Source organism: Sycon ciliatum, chromosome 5 (assembly GCF_964019385.1).
Source record: "Sycon ciliatum chromosome 5, ocSycCili1.1, whole genome shotgun sequence".
Taxonomy (NCBI): domain Eukaryota; kingdom Metazoa; phylum Porifera; class Calcarea; order Leucosolenida; family Sycettidae; genus Sycon; species Sycon ciliatum.
Window position 1 is genome coordinate 6,026,783 of NC_088647.1, and position 15,444 is coordinate 6,042,226.

Genomic DNA, 15,444 nt, shown 5'->3' on the forward strand with positions numbered 1-15,444 from the left:
CCAGTACTTCAAACTTCGACCAAAACATGTCGAAGTCGTCCACTCGGCCACGATACGGCTTCACGAATCCATCCAACTTAAGTGACGACATTTCACTGTTGACAGAAGACGCACTGTCACTAACACTAGTATGATCAGCACCACCTTCACTGTGCCTGGATTCCACGGATGTACTATCCTCAGGACTCCCAGGAGTCAACAAATTTTCAATGTCACGATCACGATGTCCAGGCGCCTGCGGAGTTGTCGGTGTGCTACTGATACCCCTGCCTCGAGCGTTCCTAAGTCTAGGAGGCATCGACTACCAGGCCACAACAGCACGCTTCGTCAGCACTCTACCAGTGCTCAGCGAACAACACACGACACGTGAACGATCGATCCGGACACAATTTACGAATTCAAGAAAATTCCAATTCGAAACCACGCTCGTATTCTCCGGTCCAAACCAGCGGGGTTTCGGCACCACGTTGTTACTCCACCACTATGCTCTCTATCTCTTCCAGCTAGCACTCCAGCACACTCGCACATGCACTGAGCCACAACTATCAACAAGGAATCAAGAGAGTTGAAATATTGAAATAGTGGTAAAGTTGGGAGAAAAGAAAACTGTTCTTTTTCCACGAGATCCAAGATCCATCAAGAAAAAGGACATGCACAAAATGGCGACCATGTCGTCCATTGACGCGTAATCATGGTAATCACAAACTAGTGCAGCGACCAAAGAAAAGACACAAGTGAAGAAGAAGAAACAGCGCTGCAGCAAGAAGATCGGATCGCTGCAGTCGCTAAAATGCACTACAGTAAGATCGGGCGCCGAAGAACACCCCACCGAAGAACACCCAGGCTGGAAAACCGGCAAAATTTAAGAACAGTCCAGGCTAGAATTATCAGATTTAAGAACACTAGATCTACATTGTACATGTATGGGAGGTGAGTACATGTCATGTACACGTGTAAACAGTAACTGCTACATGTACAGTCATTCCCATTTACGACACCCACTAGTTTAGAAGTACTACATTGCACTACAATCTACATGTACATGTACATGTACATGTACATGACAAACGTCATGACGTCACTCGACTCGCCGCGCGCGTGTGAATAAGAACGGTCTGGCTAGAATCAAAAAATTAAGAACTTTCCTAGGCTGCGCTCGAGCCCCTGCGTTCTTCGGCGCCCGATCTTACTGTAGCCTACTGACTGTAGTTCCACGTGAGCATGCAGTCACGTGGTCATAAACAGAGTGCGTACACACTCACGTCATACCGATACGTCATACATGACAAAAAGAAAAGAAAGGAAAGTCACGCGCGAGTCAAACAAATCAAAGAGCGCGAGACTACGTACTGCAAATACTACGAAGAATTATTTGTTTGAGAACAAATGCACAAGACGAGGAATTTGTTGAGAACAATTGGACAAGAATATATATCTCTTCGAAACTAGAATGGAGTCCGTGATGAGAATTCCAACGAGCCTGGACGCAGCTACAAAGTAAGAATACAATCAAATAACTAATATCATCAGAACTATTGTAACAATACAAGCAGTCGATTTACCACAGTGTTATCTCTATATTTACAGGGTATACACATGACTTTCATACAGTTTGTGTATGATATGGAGGGTAGTCACATGACTTTCATACAGTTTGTGTATGATATGGAGGGTAGTCACATGACTTTCATACAGTTTGTGTATGATATGGAGGGTAGTCACATGACTTTCATACAGTTTGTGTATGATATACTGGGTATACACATGACTTTCATACAGTTTGTGTATGATATGGAGGGTAGTCACATGACTTTCATACAGTTTGTGTATGATATGGAGGGTAGTCACATGACTTTCATACAGTTTGTGTATGATATGGAGGGTAGTCACATGACTTTCATACAGTTTGTGTATGATATGGAGGGTAGTCACATGACTTTCATACAGTTTGTGTATGATATGGAGGGTAGTCACATGACTTTCATACAGTTTGTGTATGATATGGAGGGTATACACATGACTTTCATACAGTTTGTGTATGATATGGAGGGTATACACATGACTTTCAAACAGTTTGTGTATGATATGGAGGGTATACACATGATCACCTCAGCAGTAAACACACATTGGTGACCTAAAAGTTGATCCGGCGATGGCCTGACCAACCGGACCGGTTCCGCCGGGCCTGAATCTTTGAGCTTGGATATTACAGCACTCAAGGGACCGCTACTGCACTGCGAGTGGTGGACCACGGCCAACGCAGCAGTGACAATATCGAAATAAATTGTCCTGCAAGCTACATCGCGATTCCGCGTTCCAATCATGCAGCAAAACCTTGGCAGTGTGCAAGGGTGCTCCAGGATCGACTCTGGCTACACCAGAGTCGCCCTGGGCAGGCAGAAAACTTTGGAGAAAGCCAAAAAAACGGAGTTCAGAAAGTGTAACCTGCCCAAGGAGCACAAAACACACACATGCAAACACACACACACACACACACACACACACACACATACACACACACACACACACACCTGTCCTGTCCTGTCCTGTAGAGTCACTGCCGCAAAAGGGTCACGTGATCCCATCACTGGGAAACTTGAGAAGAGAGAGAGAGAGGACACGACGCTCGATGACGCTCCAGGTGCACGGGTAGTCGCATCCGCTTGCCGCATATGCACACGTGCTGGAAGGCTGAGCGCTCCGCTGCTGTTGGTCTATGAGCCACCCTTGAACAGCGATGCCTTCCCCGTCCCCGGACACCGCGAAAGCAGCGACCACACCTGTCACAATGCGCGGCACAACATCCCTCCGCCGGTGCCGACGCTCCGGTAGTTCCAGGTGGCACTGCGGCATCCACCGTTGAGGCACACACATGCCGGACCAAGCCACCGCGGCTTCTCAGCCACCGCCCACACCGCCCGCACTGACTGGCGCCCCGCTGCTCAGACACAGGCCGCGCACGCTCCTCCAGACACCTATGCCGAGCCATGTCTCCTTTCCGTGCAAAATCCCGTCCGCATACCGTACATACCACTCGGGGCGGAGGCTCAGGCACATTGTCAGGCTCTTGGTAGGTGCTGCGCCACTCCGCGCGAGACTCACATGCAACATCATACCATGATGCCTCCACGCCACGGGCACGTAGATCTCGGACAGCACAGTCCTTCCATCTGCGGCGTGGGCCATGTGCTGGGCGACGCGGCAAGAAGGAGCCAAACAGTACCTGTTTTGGGATGCGGTTGTCCGGCATCCGCGCCACATGCCCCAACCACTCCAACCGCCGATGTGCAATTTTGTCTTTAATCGTCTCGGAGTCTCCCCAGCGCACCAGTAGCTCTTCATTGGTGATGTGTTCGTCCCACATCCGGCTTCGAGAGACCCCGAGGATGGATCGGATGCACCTCATGCTGAAGGAACGCAGCCATCTCGCCACACATCTCCAAACAGCTCCATGAGCTTGTTGTTGAGCTCCTCGCCACCGAACTTTAGCAACTCTGGCTGTATCCTCGATGAACCAGCAGCGGTGCCATTGCGAAGTCGAGAAATGGCCTTGGAGATCTCATGCATGGTTGGTGGTTCCTCAAGGCTTGACACTACAGGTCGCTGCTCAACGCAAGCCATGATATCGGGGTTGTACGAGCTCTCTGGGTTCAGGACAGATGTGAAATGCCTCTGGAACCGCTTGCATTGATCCTCAGTCGACTGGCACAGGTTTCCATTCTCGTCCTTAATGGCGGAAGTCTTGCACGGAGTTAATCCCTCACATGCAGCGTGGATAGCATTAACGCATTTCCAGACGACTGCCCCATTGAAGCGCGCCTCTGTTGCCTCCTGTGCCTTATTCAAAATCCAAGCCTCTTTGGCATTTACAACGGCTGCGCGCGCCTGCGATCGAGCAGCCCCGAAGCTGGCCCAATACGTGTCGCCCCTCTGCTGACCGTGGGCAAGCCACTCCGCGTAGCACTCATTGCGGGCGCGCAGAAGGGGCTGTATGGTTGCAGAGTTGTCATCATACCAGTCGGCCTGACGGCGTTCGCTCGGGCCCAATACATCAGCGGCTGTGGCAACCACGGTATTGCGCACATGGGTCCACTTCTCCCCAACGCTACCATCGCTGCTCCAGCAATCTCGCAATCCAGCAGATAAAGCGGCACGATACTTGTCCGCGGTGGTCACGCAGTGCGGGGGGCGACGTCCCACATCGTTGACGTCTTGTAACGTGGATGCGCAGGAATCCGATTGACACACACACACACACACACACACACACACATACACACACACACATGCCAACACACACACACACACACACACACACCTTGACCTTGACCTTTGACGCCCATCGCCGGAGGCGATGATAGCAATGCTACGGCAGATGCCATAGCAACTTGTGCTGGGATTGCACCATTCAACAGCTTGCAAGGCTGAAGAATTGACCGTCACTATTCAGCCTGGTCTACACCATACAGCTATTTGAAGTGACTTTTTCTGGCCAGTGAATTCCTATTTTTGGTCTTTTCATTTTTTTCCCACACACACACACACACATGCCAACACACTTACACGCACGTACGCCTAACAGTTAATCATGGCATACTAAGGTCATCTGCATGCCTCCTCACCCTCGCAAATGATCCACAACAATGTGACCGGGGACGACATTCTCATCGAGCACTCGGACAATCTGACGCCACGTGCCATCTAGACGAGCTACCTCAATCGTGGCACGTCCACCTGGGTTCGTAGCAGTCCAGTAGAGCAGCTTGGAAATCCAATCAACAGCAAAGCCTCGAGGTTCACCAGTGTAACCCTGCAGGAATCTTTTAGGAACGGTGCCGCCGGGCGAACCACCTAAGAAGTCCAGTGTGGTGGTGTGGATTTGTGTTTCATTTGATGTGAAGTCAGCATAGTAGACCTGCGGGGAGCAGGAGCAGCGGCAGCAACAGCAGTGGCAACAGCAGCGGCAACAGCAACGGAAGAGGAGAAACTGAGCAGCAACTGAGCAGCATTCACAAGTTTAAAGCTAAGTGCCCAATAGCGGCAGTAGTTGCAGCAGCAGCAGCAGCAGCAGAAATACAGCACTCTACTGGCAGTTGAGGACTCATATACAGGCACATGGAGAGACTATAAGATAGAGGGGGTAGAGATAGATAGATAGATAGAGATAGATAGATAGATAGATAGATAGATAGAGAGAGAGAGAGAGAGAGAGAGAGAGAGAGAGAGAGAGATAGATAGAGATAGAGAGATAGAGAGATAGATAGAGAGAGATAGATAGATAGAGAGAGAGAGAGAGAGAGAGAGAGAGAGAGAGAGAGAGAGAGAGAGAGAGAGAGAGAGAGAGGAGAGAGAGAGGGAGAACGAGAGAGAGGGAGAACGAGAGAGAGGGAGAACGAGAGAGAGAGAGAGAGAGAGAGAGAGAGAGAGAGAGAGAGAGAGAGAGAGAGAGAGAGAGAGAGAGAGAGAGAGAGAGAGAGAGAGAGAGAGAAGAGAAAGAGAGAAAGAGAAAGAGAGAGAGAATTCGGAGTCAAAGAATAGAGAGAGAGAGGGTGAACTCAGGCATGGCAGAGGAAGGGCAATGCTCTTACCCTGCTGACACCGTTGTCATTGTGTACATAACCCAGGGGGATGATATCCTGGCCACCGGTAACAATGGCATTGAAAATCTGGTTGGTACGATTTGATAACTCAATAAGACGAATCTCATTGGTGACACTGAGCAGAAGGAACAAAGGAGCACCTGCACATGCAGAGGACAGACACATTTGGATTGCAAGGACTCTACTTTTATACCTGAATCATGCCATTTTTTGCTATCCCTCAAAGCAGTGTAGTGCTGATAATCACATCAAACTTCGATTTTCTGAGGAGTAACTTCAAATCATCCAAACTATATGGCGAACCGATAATCATGGATGTCAAATTGTAAAGACACTTCAGAGGATCTTCAATGTGTGTTAGGCATACAAACCGAAGTTCCTATGACGTCCATGCACGATGCCAGAATGCGACTCTTCACTTCAATCTGAAGACGATTCGCTTGTCGGTGATGACGGAGCTTGCTCCGACACCTCGTCAAAGTGATTCGTGAGAGCGACAAGCCAGCAGCAAAGATGATCACTCGCAGCGTTGGAGGTCCTAACATTGTAACAGTATATGTGTGTGCAGGTGTATGTTTGGTCAATACAAGCGGGGGTATAAGCGGGGCACATTACCCCTGGAACCCCGGCCATGCCCAGGTCTTTACCATCACAGTCGACGAGATTTCCAGAAGGACAAACGGGTGTTGGGGAGAAGGTGAGAGGTGGAGGTAGTGCTGTAGGGTGAACAGCAGCGGCAGCAGCAACAGCAGCAGCAGCAACAATAGTAGTGCAGGTTTTGCGTAGCTAAACTATGTTAACGCGGTGACGTAATGTTCTCACTGTATGCTGATGTCTATGTTCGCGCCAGCTCACGGATACGCCGTCGTGCGCATGCGCAAACTCTCTCAGCAGCTCGCTGTGCATATGTACACCTTTCATTTCAACAGCCTTCGTGCCTGGCTCTCGTTGTTAGTTGCATTGGATTGCATGACTCTTGCTCCGTTTTTTTCACCCACCCACCCACACCGATTTCATTGTGTTACAATTCTCATTCTGTAGCGCCCTGTTATGTATACCATTCACCTCATTAGTCTTCCAAACTCACTCTGGTAAACAAACAAGCAGGGATTGGGCACTGAACTCTCAGTAGCTGGCAGCATTCTCTCTACTCTCCCGAATCAGTCTATACGGTTACTGCCCTTTGCAGGTCAGCCGCCATTTCGGTTTCAACGTGACTCTCGGTCCCCGCCTCTGTCGGGTCGGCCGCCTTCATGGTTACACACTGCCAGCTCCTTCGCCCAGTTACCCTGTGGTGCCAACCAACCATTGCTGTGTCTGTGTGTGGGTCGTGTATGCCTCTGCGTACAGAGCATGCGTTAACGGCGGCCCAATCACCGGGCAGCGGCACAGGCATCAGTGACACCAAATACAATACTCGCCAAAAAATTCCGACCAGTGCTGTACATGGTAGTCGACTACGATGCATGCAGAATTGGCTGGATTATTTTGGTAAATATCGTACTTCGACATCGACCGGATAGGATACTGGAAACATGCATGGATAACATGGTCATCATCTTGCACAAGACATACAGCATGCATTTGTTTGTGACATGCGCGTAAGACAAACTGTGATGATTCAGACAATCAACGCAGAATCAGCAATTATTATTATTATTATATGCATTTCCGCGGCATTGTCAGCCGCACAATGGCAACCTGCAACCCACATATTCGCACAGGCCGGAAATAGAATGTTCTGCCAAAAACATAAATCAAATTACATCATAAAAAAATATGTTCTGTGCAATCCAGTCAAGAGGAGCATACGACGGCACAGAGTCCTCTCCACCCCGCACGGTCCCTTGTCAGGATCCGGAGGAGCTGCAAGTCACCAAGCGACACAAGCCTTCCATTATCCGATTTCGCCAGGTCTTCCGACAGCTTCGTGACAATTGTGACACGTGGGCGTCCTCGCCAGGTCTTCTCATCGTGCGTGAAATACGTCGCCATTGCCAATGATGCTGGGGCGTCCTCTGGTAAGCGGAGAATGTGACCAAAGAGTTGCCACCGCAGACGCTTGAGAATGTTGGTGATTGGTTGAGCTTTGCACCTGGCGTACAAAGAGACATTCGTCATCTTCTGAGGCCAACTAATGCCAAGGAGTGATCGCAGCTGCTGACGGTGGAAGGAATCGAACTCTGCTCCAAAGCCACCGTCAAGCCCCATGTTCCGCCGTTGTAGGTTAGTACTGGTACGACAAACGCCTGATAGTGCCTCAGGCGCAGCTTCTCACTAATAAGCTCTCGTCGACACCACACAACAAAGAGTGGCCTGAAAGCTGCTGTTGCGAGCTGCTTCCTTCTGATCACGTCTTGTTCATCACCCAGAAGTGACCCAAGCTTACGTGTCTTTCTCCAAATTTCTGCTACACGAGCCCTTTCTCTGCGTAGTGTTGTTTGCTCAGTTTTCTCTTCGTTCACTTTGAGATGCCATTCTCTGAGGACCTCAGTTATGCTCGGGCTGATACTGTCCAACCACGTCCTTGAGCTGCTCAGAAAATCTGTATCATCTGCATGGATAACTTCCTCAGGCAAGAGTTCATCAGCTGGTGGCCTGGGAGGTAACGTGGCCCTGAGGTCAAGTAGCGCTGATTCCAAGTAAATGACAAAACGAACTGGAGATAGGCAGTCGCCCTGTAGGGTGCCGATCGTGGTCTCAAACTCCGATGACTGCTGCTTACACGCGAGCACAGATAGGCTTGTATTGGAAAGAAGCACTCGGATCAGTCGGACGTCATCCTCCATTACGATGCCATTGACCACCGTGGGCAGCTTCTCTCTTGATATTGTGTCGAATGCCTTGCTCATATCTATTCCGTGTATGTCGATCATGGCATGGTACTTCTGGGTGATAGCGGCTAGACAGCGATGCGTCCAGACTGCATCAGCCGTGGATCTGCCAGGACGGAAGCCACTTTGGGATGCACTCAAATAGCTGTCCACTGCTGGCTGGATGCGTCGCAGTGTAAGGAGAGAAAAGGGCTTTCCTGGTTGAATTCAGCAATACAATAGGCTTAAGATTTCCGGGAGGTCCCTTCTTTTTGTTAGGCTTCGGCAGGGGTATTAACGTGCCTTGCCCAAGTTCAATTGGATGATGCGTCTCAAACATGTAATTCAGGCATTGAGCCAGTGCTTGGGCCAGCGTCTCACCTCCGTACTTCAGGCATTGAGCCAGTGCTTGGGCCAGCGTCTCACCTCCGTACTTCAACCATTCTGCATTAACCCCATCGGGTCCACAGGCTCTGTTGCTGTTGAGTTTCTTGACGCACAAATGCATTTCATGAGCTGTAATTGGGTTTTGAAGAGGTCGGAGATCTCCGTGAAACGGGAGGACTGGTGTAGCATCAGGCCGTCTTAAACTGTGTATTGAAGTGGGATCTGATGATGTCAAGGGATTCAGTAGTGTTACCTACAAGTCTACCTTTGTCATCCTCCACCACCGGCTGCTGGGCACGTTTCCTCGTCATTAGAGCAACTGCCTTGAACATCTTTGCTCCGTCCTTCAGTTTCTCAACTTCCTCAGCCATTGCGTCCAGTCTCCTTTCCGCGTCCCTCTTGCATCTCTGTCTAATTTCATGTTGAACCCCGTTGCGATCTTGCTTAAGTCTTGACCTTTCATCTCCATCCAGGGTGTTGATCCAGCTCAATCTGAGCTCCTTCTGATATTTTGACAGCTTCTCAATTTCGGGATCATTCGATTGTTTTCTTGTCTTGGTTCTCTTTACTTGACCGACAGTGCTGTGGGCGGTTTCTTTAACAGCTGTCACGATGTCATTGTAGACTTCATCACATGGCCTGGCATCGTCACAGACGGGATGTATGATGGAGGTCAGCCTCTCTTGGTACCGTTTCTGCATTGCTTTGTCCTCCACGAGTCTACTGGCATTCAGCGCCAGTCCTGTGGATGCGATGCTGTGTCTTGCACTTGACGGCTGACATGCTCCAAGAACACCGTAAATCCTGGCTAGATCCAAATCCGCAACAACACGCTTGTGGTCAGTGCTGATCTCCATTCCTCCGTACCTCCGAAAATTTGGCAGCAGTCGCTTGTGGGATGAACGGCACACAATGTAATCAATTTAGTTGAATACAGGCACTGTTTTCCCAGACACCACGTCTCTTCGAAATCCAGTCCACGTGATTTTGTGCCTAGCAGCATGCTGGAAAATGGTATTGGCCAGATACAGGCCATTGCTGTCACAGTAGTCCACAAGTGACTGTCCATTCACATTACGAATTCCTCTGCCATGACTCTCCACAGCAGTCTCGCCAGGTCTTCTGACTCCAGCTTTAGCATTGAAGTCTCCGGCAATGTAGAGCAGCGTGCAGCCTCTGACCTGCTCGCACGCAGTCGACAATGCTGAGTAAAATGTGTCTAGCTCGTCTGCTGCCTGTAAGCATTTGATCTTGTTGGCGCGTACACGTTGATAACGGCGATGGAGCAGTTTCCCCTCGCTGGCTTGTTGTCAGCATTCTGATATGACTGAAGAGTAAGTACCGCAGCTCGGTCAATAGTTTGCCAGAAACGGTGAATCTTCGCAGCATAGGATGACGATATCGCGAAAACCAGGCCGTAGTGTCGACATTCCGGCGGAAAACAGTTCTGCCGATACCCGCCTCTCTCAATATCTAACCCGGCCACGAGCTTCGTCTCCCGTAAGCAGCAAATGTATGTTGATTTGTACGACGATAATCCCTCTGCTGAGCGCGTCCTGTTTGGACTTCGCCGAAATTCCTCTAACATACAGGGTGGCAATTCGAAATGTCGTTGAAGAACACCGCTTGTCACTCTTCATTCGATGTCTTAGTCTATTTTCCTAGTCTATTTCCGATAAATACATGCCTCTCCGAAGAGAGAGAGAGAGAAAGCGTAACCTTCCTCATCCAAACAGAATCAGCAATGCACCAAGGAATTAGATTGTGAAGCCCCAAAGACCAACTTACTGCCACCGCAAGTGGCGGTTGATTCATCGCTTCCATCCACACAGTCAACCTCACCATCACAGAAGAAGCGCTTTGGGAAGCACTGCTTCTGGTTGCTACAAGGCATGAATGTCGGATTAGAGCAGACCGTGCTGTTTGCTATAGGTCCGCAGTTCATCTCGTCGCTTCGGTCGGGACAGTCCACCTGATTGTCGCATCGCCACTGAGATGGGATGCAGCGAGTGTCGTCTGTGCACTTGATTTCACCACTGCGACATGTAACAGCTTCCAAAGTGAACCAGATATGATAACAGAAGGCAAGAGAATGCAAAGAATCAGCTTTGCTACAGCCGCATTCAACAAATGTACATGATATTGGTTGTGCAATTGCGTCATCATTTGAAAGGCTTTGCATGGAGTGGCAAGAACTGGTTTACCAGTCAATAAAAACTAGCACTGGCTGCTCGTTACTTAATAGGCACTACTTGCAGTGTTGCCATTTCATTTTAGCCAAATATTAGTAGGATAAAAAAATAATGTATCGACCAGGGGCAGCCTCCTATAGTAATACGTACTAATAAGTTCACAGGAGAGGAAGGTGCGCGCAACCTAGACAAGCACAAGCTAAAAGTCTCAGCTGTGAAGGACATTGGCGGGTGTACAGACCCCCCCCCCCCCCCCCATACACCCACCACTGGCACGCACAGTGACGGTGCGTGAACAACGGTACATACTTGGTGCAGGTTGAGCAGTGCCACATCCCATCTCATCTGCATCGCCGCTCTCACAGTCCACCAAGCCATCGCACACCCAGGCCACGGGGATGCACTCCATACTGCCGCTTGTACACTGGAAGTGCGTCATGGGGTTACACGCCTGCACGGCTGCAGTTCGCCAGGATAGACAAGACAAGATGCGCACAGAATTTAGAAATATTGACGGGTCTCCAAAACACACACACACACACACACACACACACCTTTTTTTTAAAAACCTTTTGACACCCATTGCGATGCTACAGCAGAAGCCATAGCAATTTGTGCTGGGATTGCACCATTCAACAACTTCAGTGCAAGGCTGAATAATTGACCACCACTATTCAGCCTGATGAGTGGCTTTTTCTGGCCAGTGAATCTCTAACACACACACACACACACACACACGCACACACACACACACACGCACGCACATACACACACACACACACACACACACACACACACACCTGTCCTGTCCTGTCCTGTAGAGTCACTGCCGCAAAAGGGTCACGTGATCCCATCACTGGGAAACTTGAGAAGAGAGAGAGAGAGGACACGACGCTCGATGACGCTCCAGGTGCACGGGTAGTCGCATCCGCTTGCCGCATATGCACACGTGCTGGAAGGCTGAGCGCTCCTCTGCTGTTGGTCTATGCGCCACCCTTGAACAGCGATGCCTGCCCCGTCCCCGGACACCGCGAAAGCAGCGACCACACACACGCACGCACGCACGCACGCACGCACGCACGCACGCACGCACGCACGCACGCACGCACACACACACACACACACACACACACACTGTACTTACTGTACTTGTTGCTCACTGCCAAAACTGGTCACGTGAGTCCCCCCGGGAGAGGGGAGAGAGACTCGAAAGGAATCTTGGAAAGATGACTCAATTGGCTATTGAACCGCCCAACGGCCGACACCCCCTGAAATCCCCAAAACTCTGGGTGGACATGAAGATGATCTCACTTATGGGCTCACCACACCTCAGTAAGTGGGTGAGGACAAGGTGCAGAAAAAGGATTGACGGCATCAGGGTATCCGTCCCGAGATCCAACTGCAGTTACCCTTGCCCCCAGTGAAGGTAATACTTGCTACTAGTGTGAGTGGCTAAATCAGAGTGGATCTGATAAAAGCTTCACTAGCACCATTGATTACACAAGAGTTAATCTAGCCAGAAGCAGTCCATGGTTAACAGGTATGTATACTTCAAATAGAAAGTATATGAACCCTGGAACCAACAAAGGTGGCAGGTACAACATTACACCTTCAAGCAGCCGAGCCTGTTGGCAACAGACCCAACACAATCAGGCATAACATAAGTGTACCTACCAACCGAACTAGCTGGCACACACACACACACACACACACTCACACAGACACAGACACACACACACACACACACACACACAGACACACACACACACACACACACACACACACACACACACACACACACACACATATACAGTCAACTTCGCTAATACCGACTGCGAATATAACGACAATTCGCGAATAACGACAGCATTTCCATGCCCAGAGCAAAGTCCCTTCCAACTGTAATACATATAATGAGACTTCCGGTATAACGACACTTCGCGAATAAGGCCACTTTTTTGATGCCCCGCCGAGTGTCGTTATAGGCGAAGTTGACTGTACATACATACACAAATACACACACACACACACACACACACACCTGTCCTGTCCTGTCCTGAACATTGCCGTGAAACGGTCACATGTCCCCTCATACGAGGGGCCGACAGACATGGGGTAGGTCGTTGAATACGGTACGCAGCACGCTCCGCAGGCTAGCGGCCAACGAGAGTTCGGGTATACTTTGCGCAGCTGTGGAGTTGGAAACCCCTCTTTGATCGGCAGCATCTGCCACATGCTCTGCAATGAGCCTGGCAGCAGGGTAGTGTTAGCTGAGTCCTCGCCGGCACTGGTACTGCCGCAACCGAGTTGGGCGCAGACAAGGGAGGGTCCGCCACTGTGCCTGTAGAACGATCGTCATCGGGTCGACACTTATGGACAGCGAGACCTCTGGCGCTCCTGAACCATCTATTACACGTCGGGCATTTCCTGCTCCCAATCTGATCTGCAATCGGCTTGCTGCGCTCCTCTTTGCACTTGTGTCGGGCCATACCACTCTTCGACAGTGACCGGCCACAGACGGCACATGGTGTTCGTGGTTGCGGGCGTGGTCCAGATCACGCAACGCTGGAGTACGCCCCCTCGCCATTCACTGCGCTCTTGTGCCAGGTCAAACCATTCCTCATCGCCCAGGTTGAGGCATCAAACATCCGCTCCCACGGCGTCACGCCACCTCTTCCGAGGGCCACAGGCAGGACGGGTCGGCAAGAGGGCGCCACACAGTAGCTGACGTGGAGTACGCTCCTCCTCCATTCTTCACAGATGACCAAGCCACTCCATTCGGCGACGCAGGAGCCGGGTCGGTAGATCGTCTTGTCTGGCAGAGTTCCAGATTGCCAGAACCTCGGTGTTAGTCACGCGGGATGTCCAGATGTCAAGTTGAGTGATGCCCAGGATCGAACGGATACATCTCATATGGAATGTCGAGAGGGCGGCTACATCCCGGCTCAGCGGCACCCAGCACTCAGAGCCGTAGAGCAGCAGGGATACAACACATGCCTCATACACCTGGCGCTTAGTGGCAACTGATAGAATAAGATTGCGGTCCATGAACACCGTACGACGCAGCGCCCCGAAGGCCCTCGATGCTCCAGCAATGCGTGACTTGATGTCATGAGCCGATCGACCATCTGTATGTACGATGGCGCCGAGATACCTGAAGTCAGCCACGCTCTCAACAATATCACTCACTACCATCAAAGGCAAGCGGTCACGTGCTGTGAGTCCGTGGCCGACCGGCATAACCTTGGTCTTGGCGAGATTCACCTTCAGGCCAAATGTGCCAGCAACACGTACAAAGGCAGCCAGAGCCTGTTGTGCACCCTCATGGGAGCTAGCAACCAGTGCAGAGTCGTCAGCAAACTGGCAGTCGTTGTGCCGTTTTACAACGTCCGTACGTGACCTGCGGAATAGTAGCCGACCACCAGCATTCGCCGCCACAGGAAGTCCGATATCCGGAATGTCTGCAATCGCCTTGTACCATTGCTGGAACACAGCACACATGTAGATATTAAACAAGACTGGTGCCATGCAGCATACTTGACGCAAACCATTGTGTACATCAATCTGGTCAACGTCAGCTCCCGCCAGTACCAATGATGTCTTCATGTTGTCGTGAAAAGCTTGGATAATGCGGATGAGTCTATCGGGGACACCAGCTCTTCCCAAGACGAACCATAGACTTTCACGGTTGACAGAATCGTAGGCTTTCCGTATCGATGTTCATACAGCTTTTCCGTAAATTGACATACTGTGAAAACCATGTCGGTACATGATCGTCCACGACGAAAACCACACTGGGTGTCTGGCAGGATAGACTCTGCAAGAACCTGCAAACGCTGCTGGATCAAAGAAGCCACTGCCTTGCCACTGCCTTGCCACTGCCTTGCCACTGCCTTGCCACTGCCTTGCCCACAACCTCAAGTAATGAGATGCCCCGCCAATTGCCACAAACGGCGAGATTCCCTTTCTTGGGGATCGGCACGAGATTACAGTCGACCCAATCCTGGGGGATCTCTTGGGCATCCCAGGCACATTTCACCACATCCAGAATAGCGGACATACACCGAGGTCCACCAGCTGTAACCATCTCGGGCAGGATACCTGAACTCCCAGCAGCCCTACCGCTCGGCATCCGGTTCACAGCTCTCTGAAGCTCTTCCAATGTCGGGACTGCAGCAATCCCATCCTATACCGGTTGCTGTTCGACCATGCAGACGGTGTTCATGTCCACAACGCTCTGAACATTTAAAACACCAGTGAAGTGCCGTCTGAACCTCTGCCCCTGCTCCTCAGCTGATGTGCACAGATTTCATTTTCATCCCGAACAGCAACGACAGGACTCGGGACAAGCCCACTCCGAGCGTTCTGCAGAATTTTGATGCCTTTCCAGACTCAGGCTGAATTAAAGCGCCCTGCTTCTATGTTCCTTGCCTGATCTGCAAACCAATCCGG

At 50.6% G+C, this 15,444-nt stretch overlaps 1 protein-coding gene across 2 annotated transcripts in view; it reads right to left on the reverse strand.

The window, feature by feature from the left end:
• LOC135817339 (low-density lipoprotein receptor-related protein 8-like) overlaps positions 1 to 15,444 on the reverse strand; it is a 55,014-nt gene that overhangs the window by 25,366 nt on the left and 14,204 nt on the right. The window contains exons 4-8 of one of the 2 annotated variants that reach the window (XM_065330509.1): positions 11,302 to 11,451; positions 10,643 to 10,852; positions 6,248 to 6,316; positions 5,589 to 5,740; positions 4,623 to 4,915 (exon numbers count right to left, since the gene is read on the reverse strand). In XM_065330509.1, the coding sequence (XP_065186581.1) occupies positions 4,623 to 4,915; positions 5,589 to 5,740; positions 6,248 to 6,316; positions 10,643 to 10,852; positions 11,302 to 11,451 (874 nt within the window). Of the gene's footprint in view, positions 1 to 4,622; positions 4,916 to 5,588; positions 5,741 to 6,247; positions 6,317 to 10,588; positions 10,853 to 11,301; positions 11,452 to 15,444 lie in introns of both variants that reach the window. The other variant, XM_065330508.1, reaches the window with a different exon arrangement.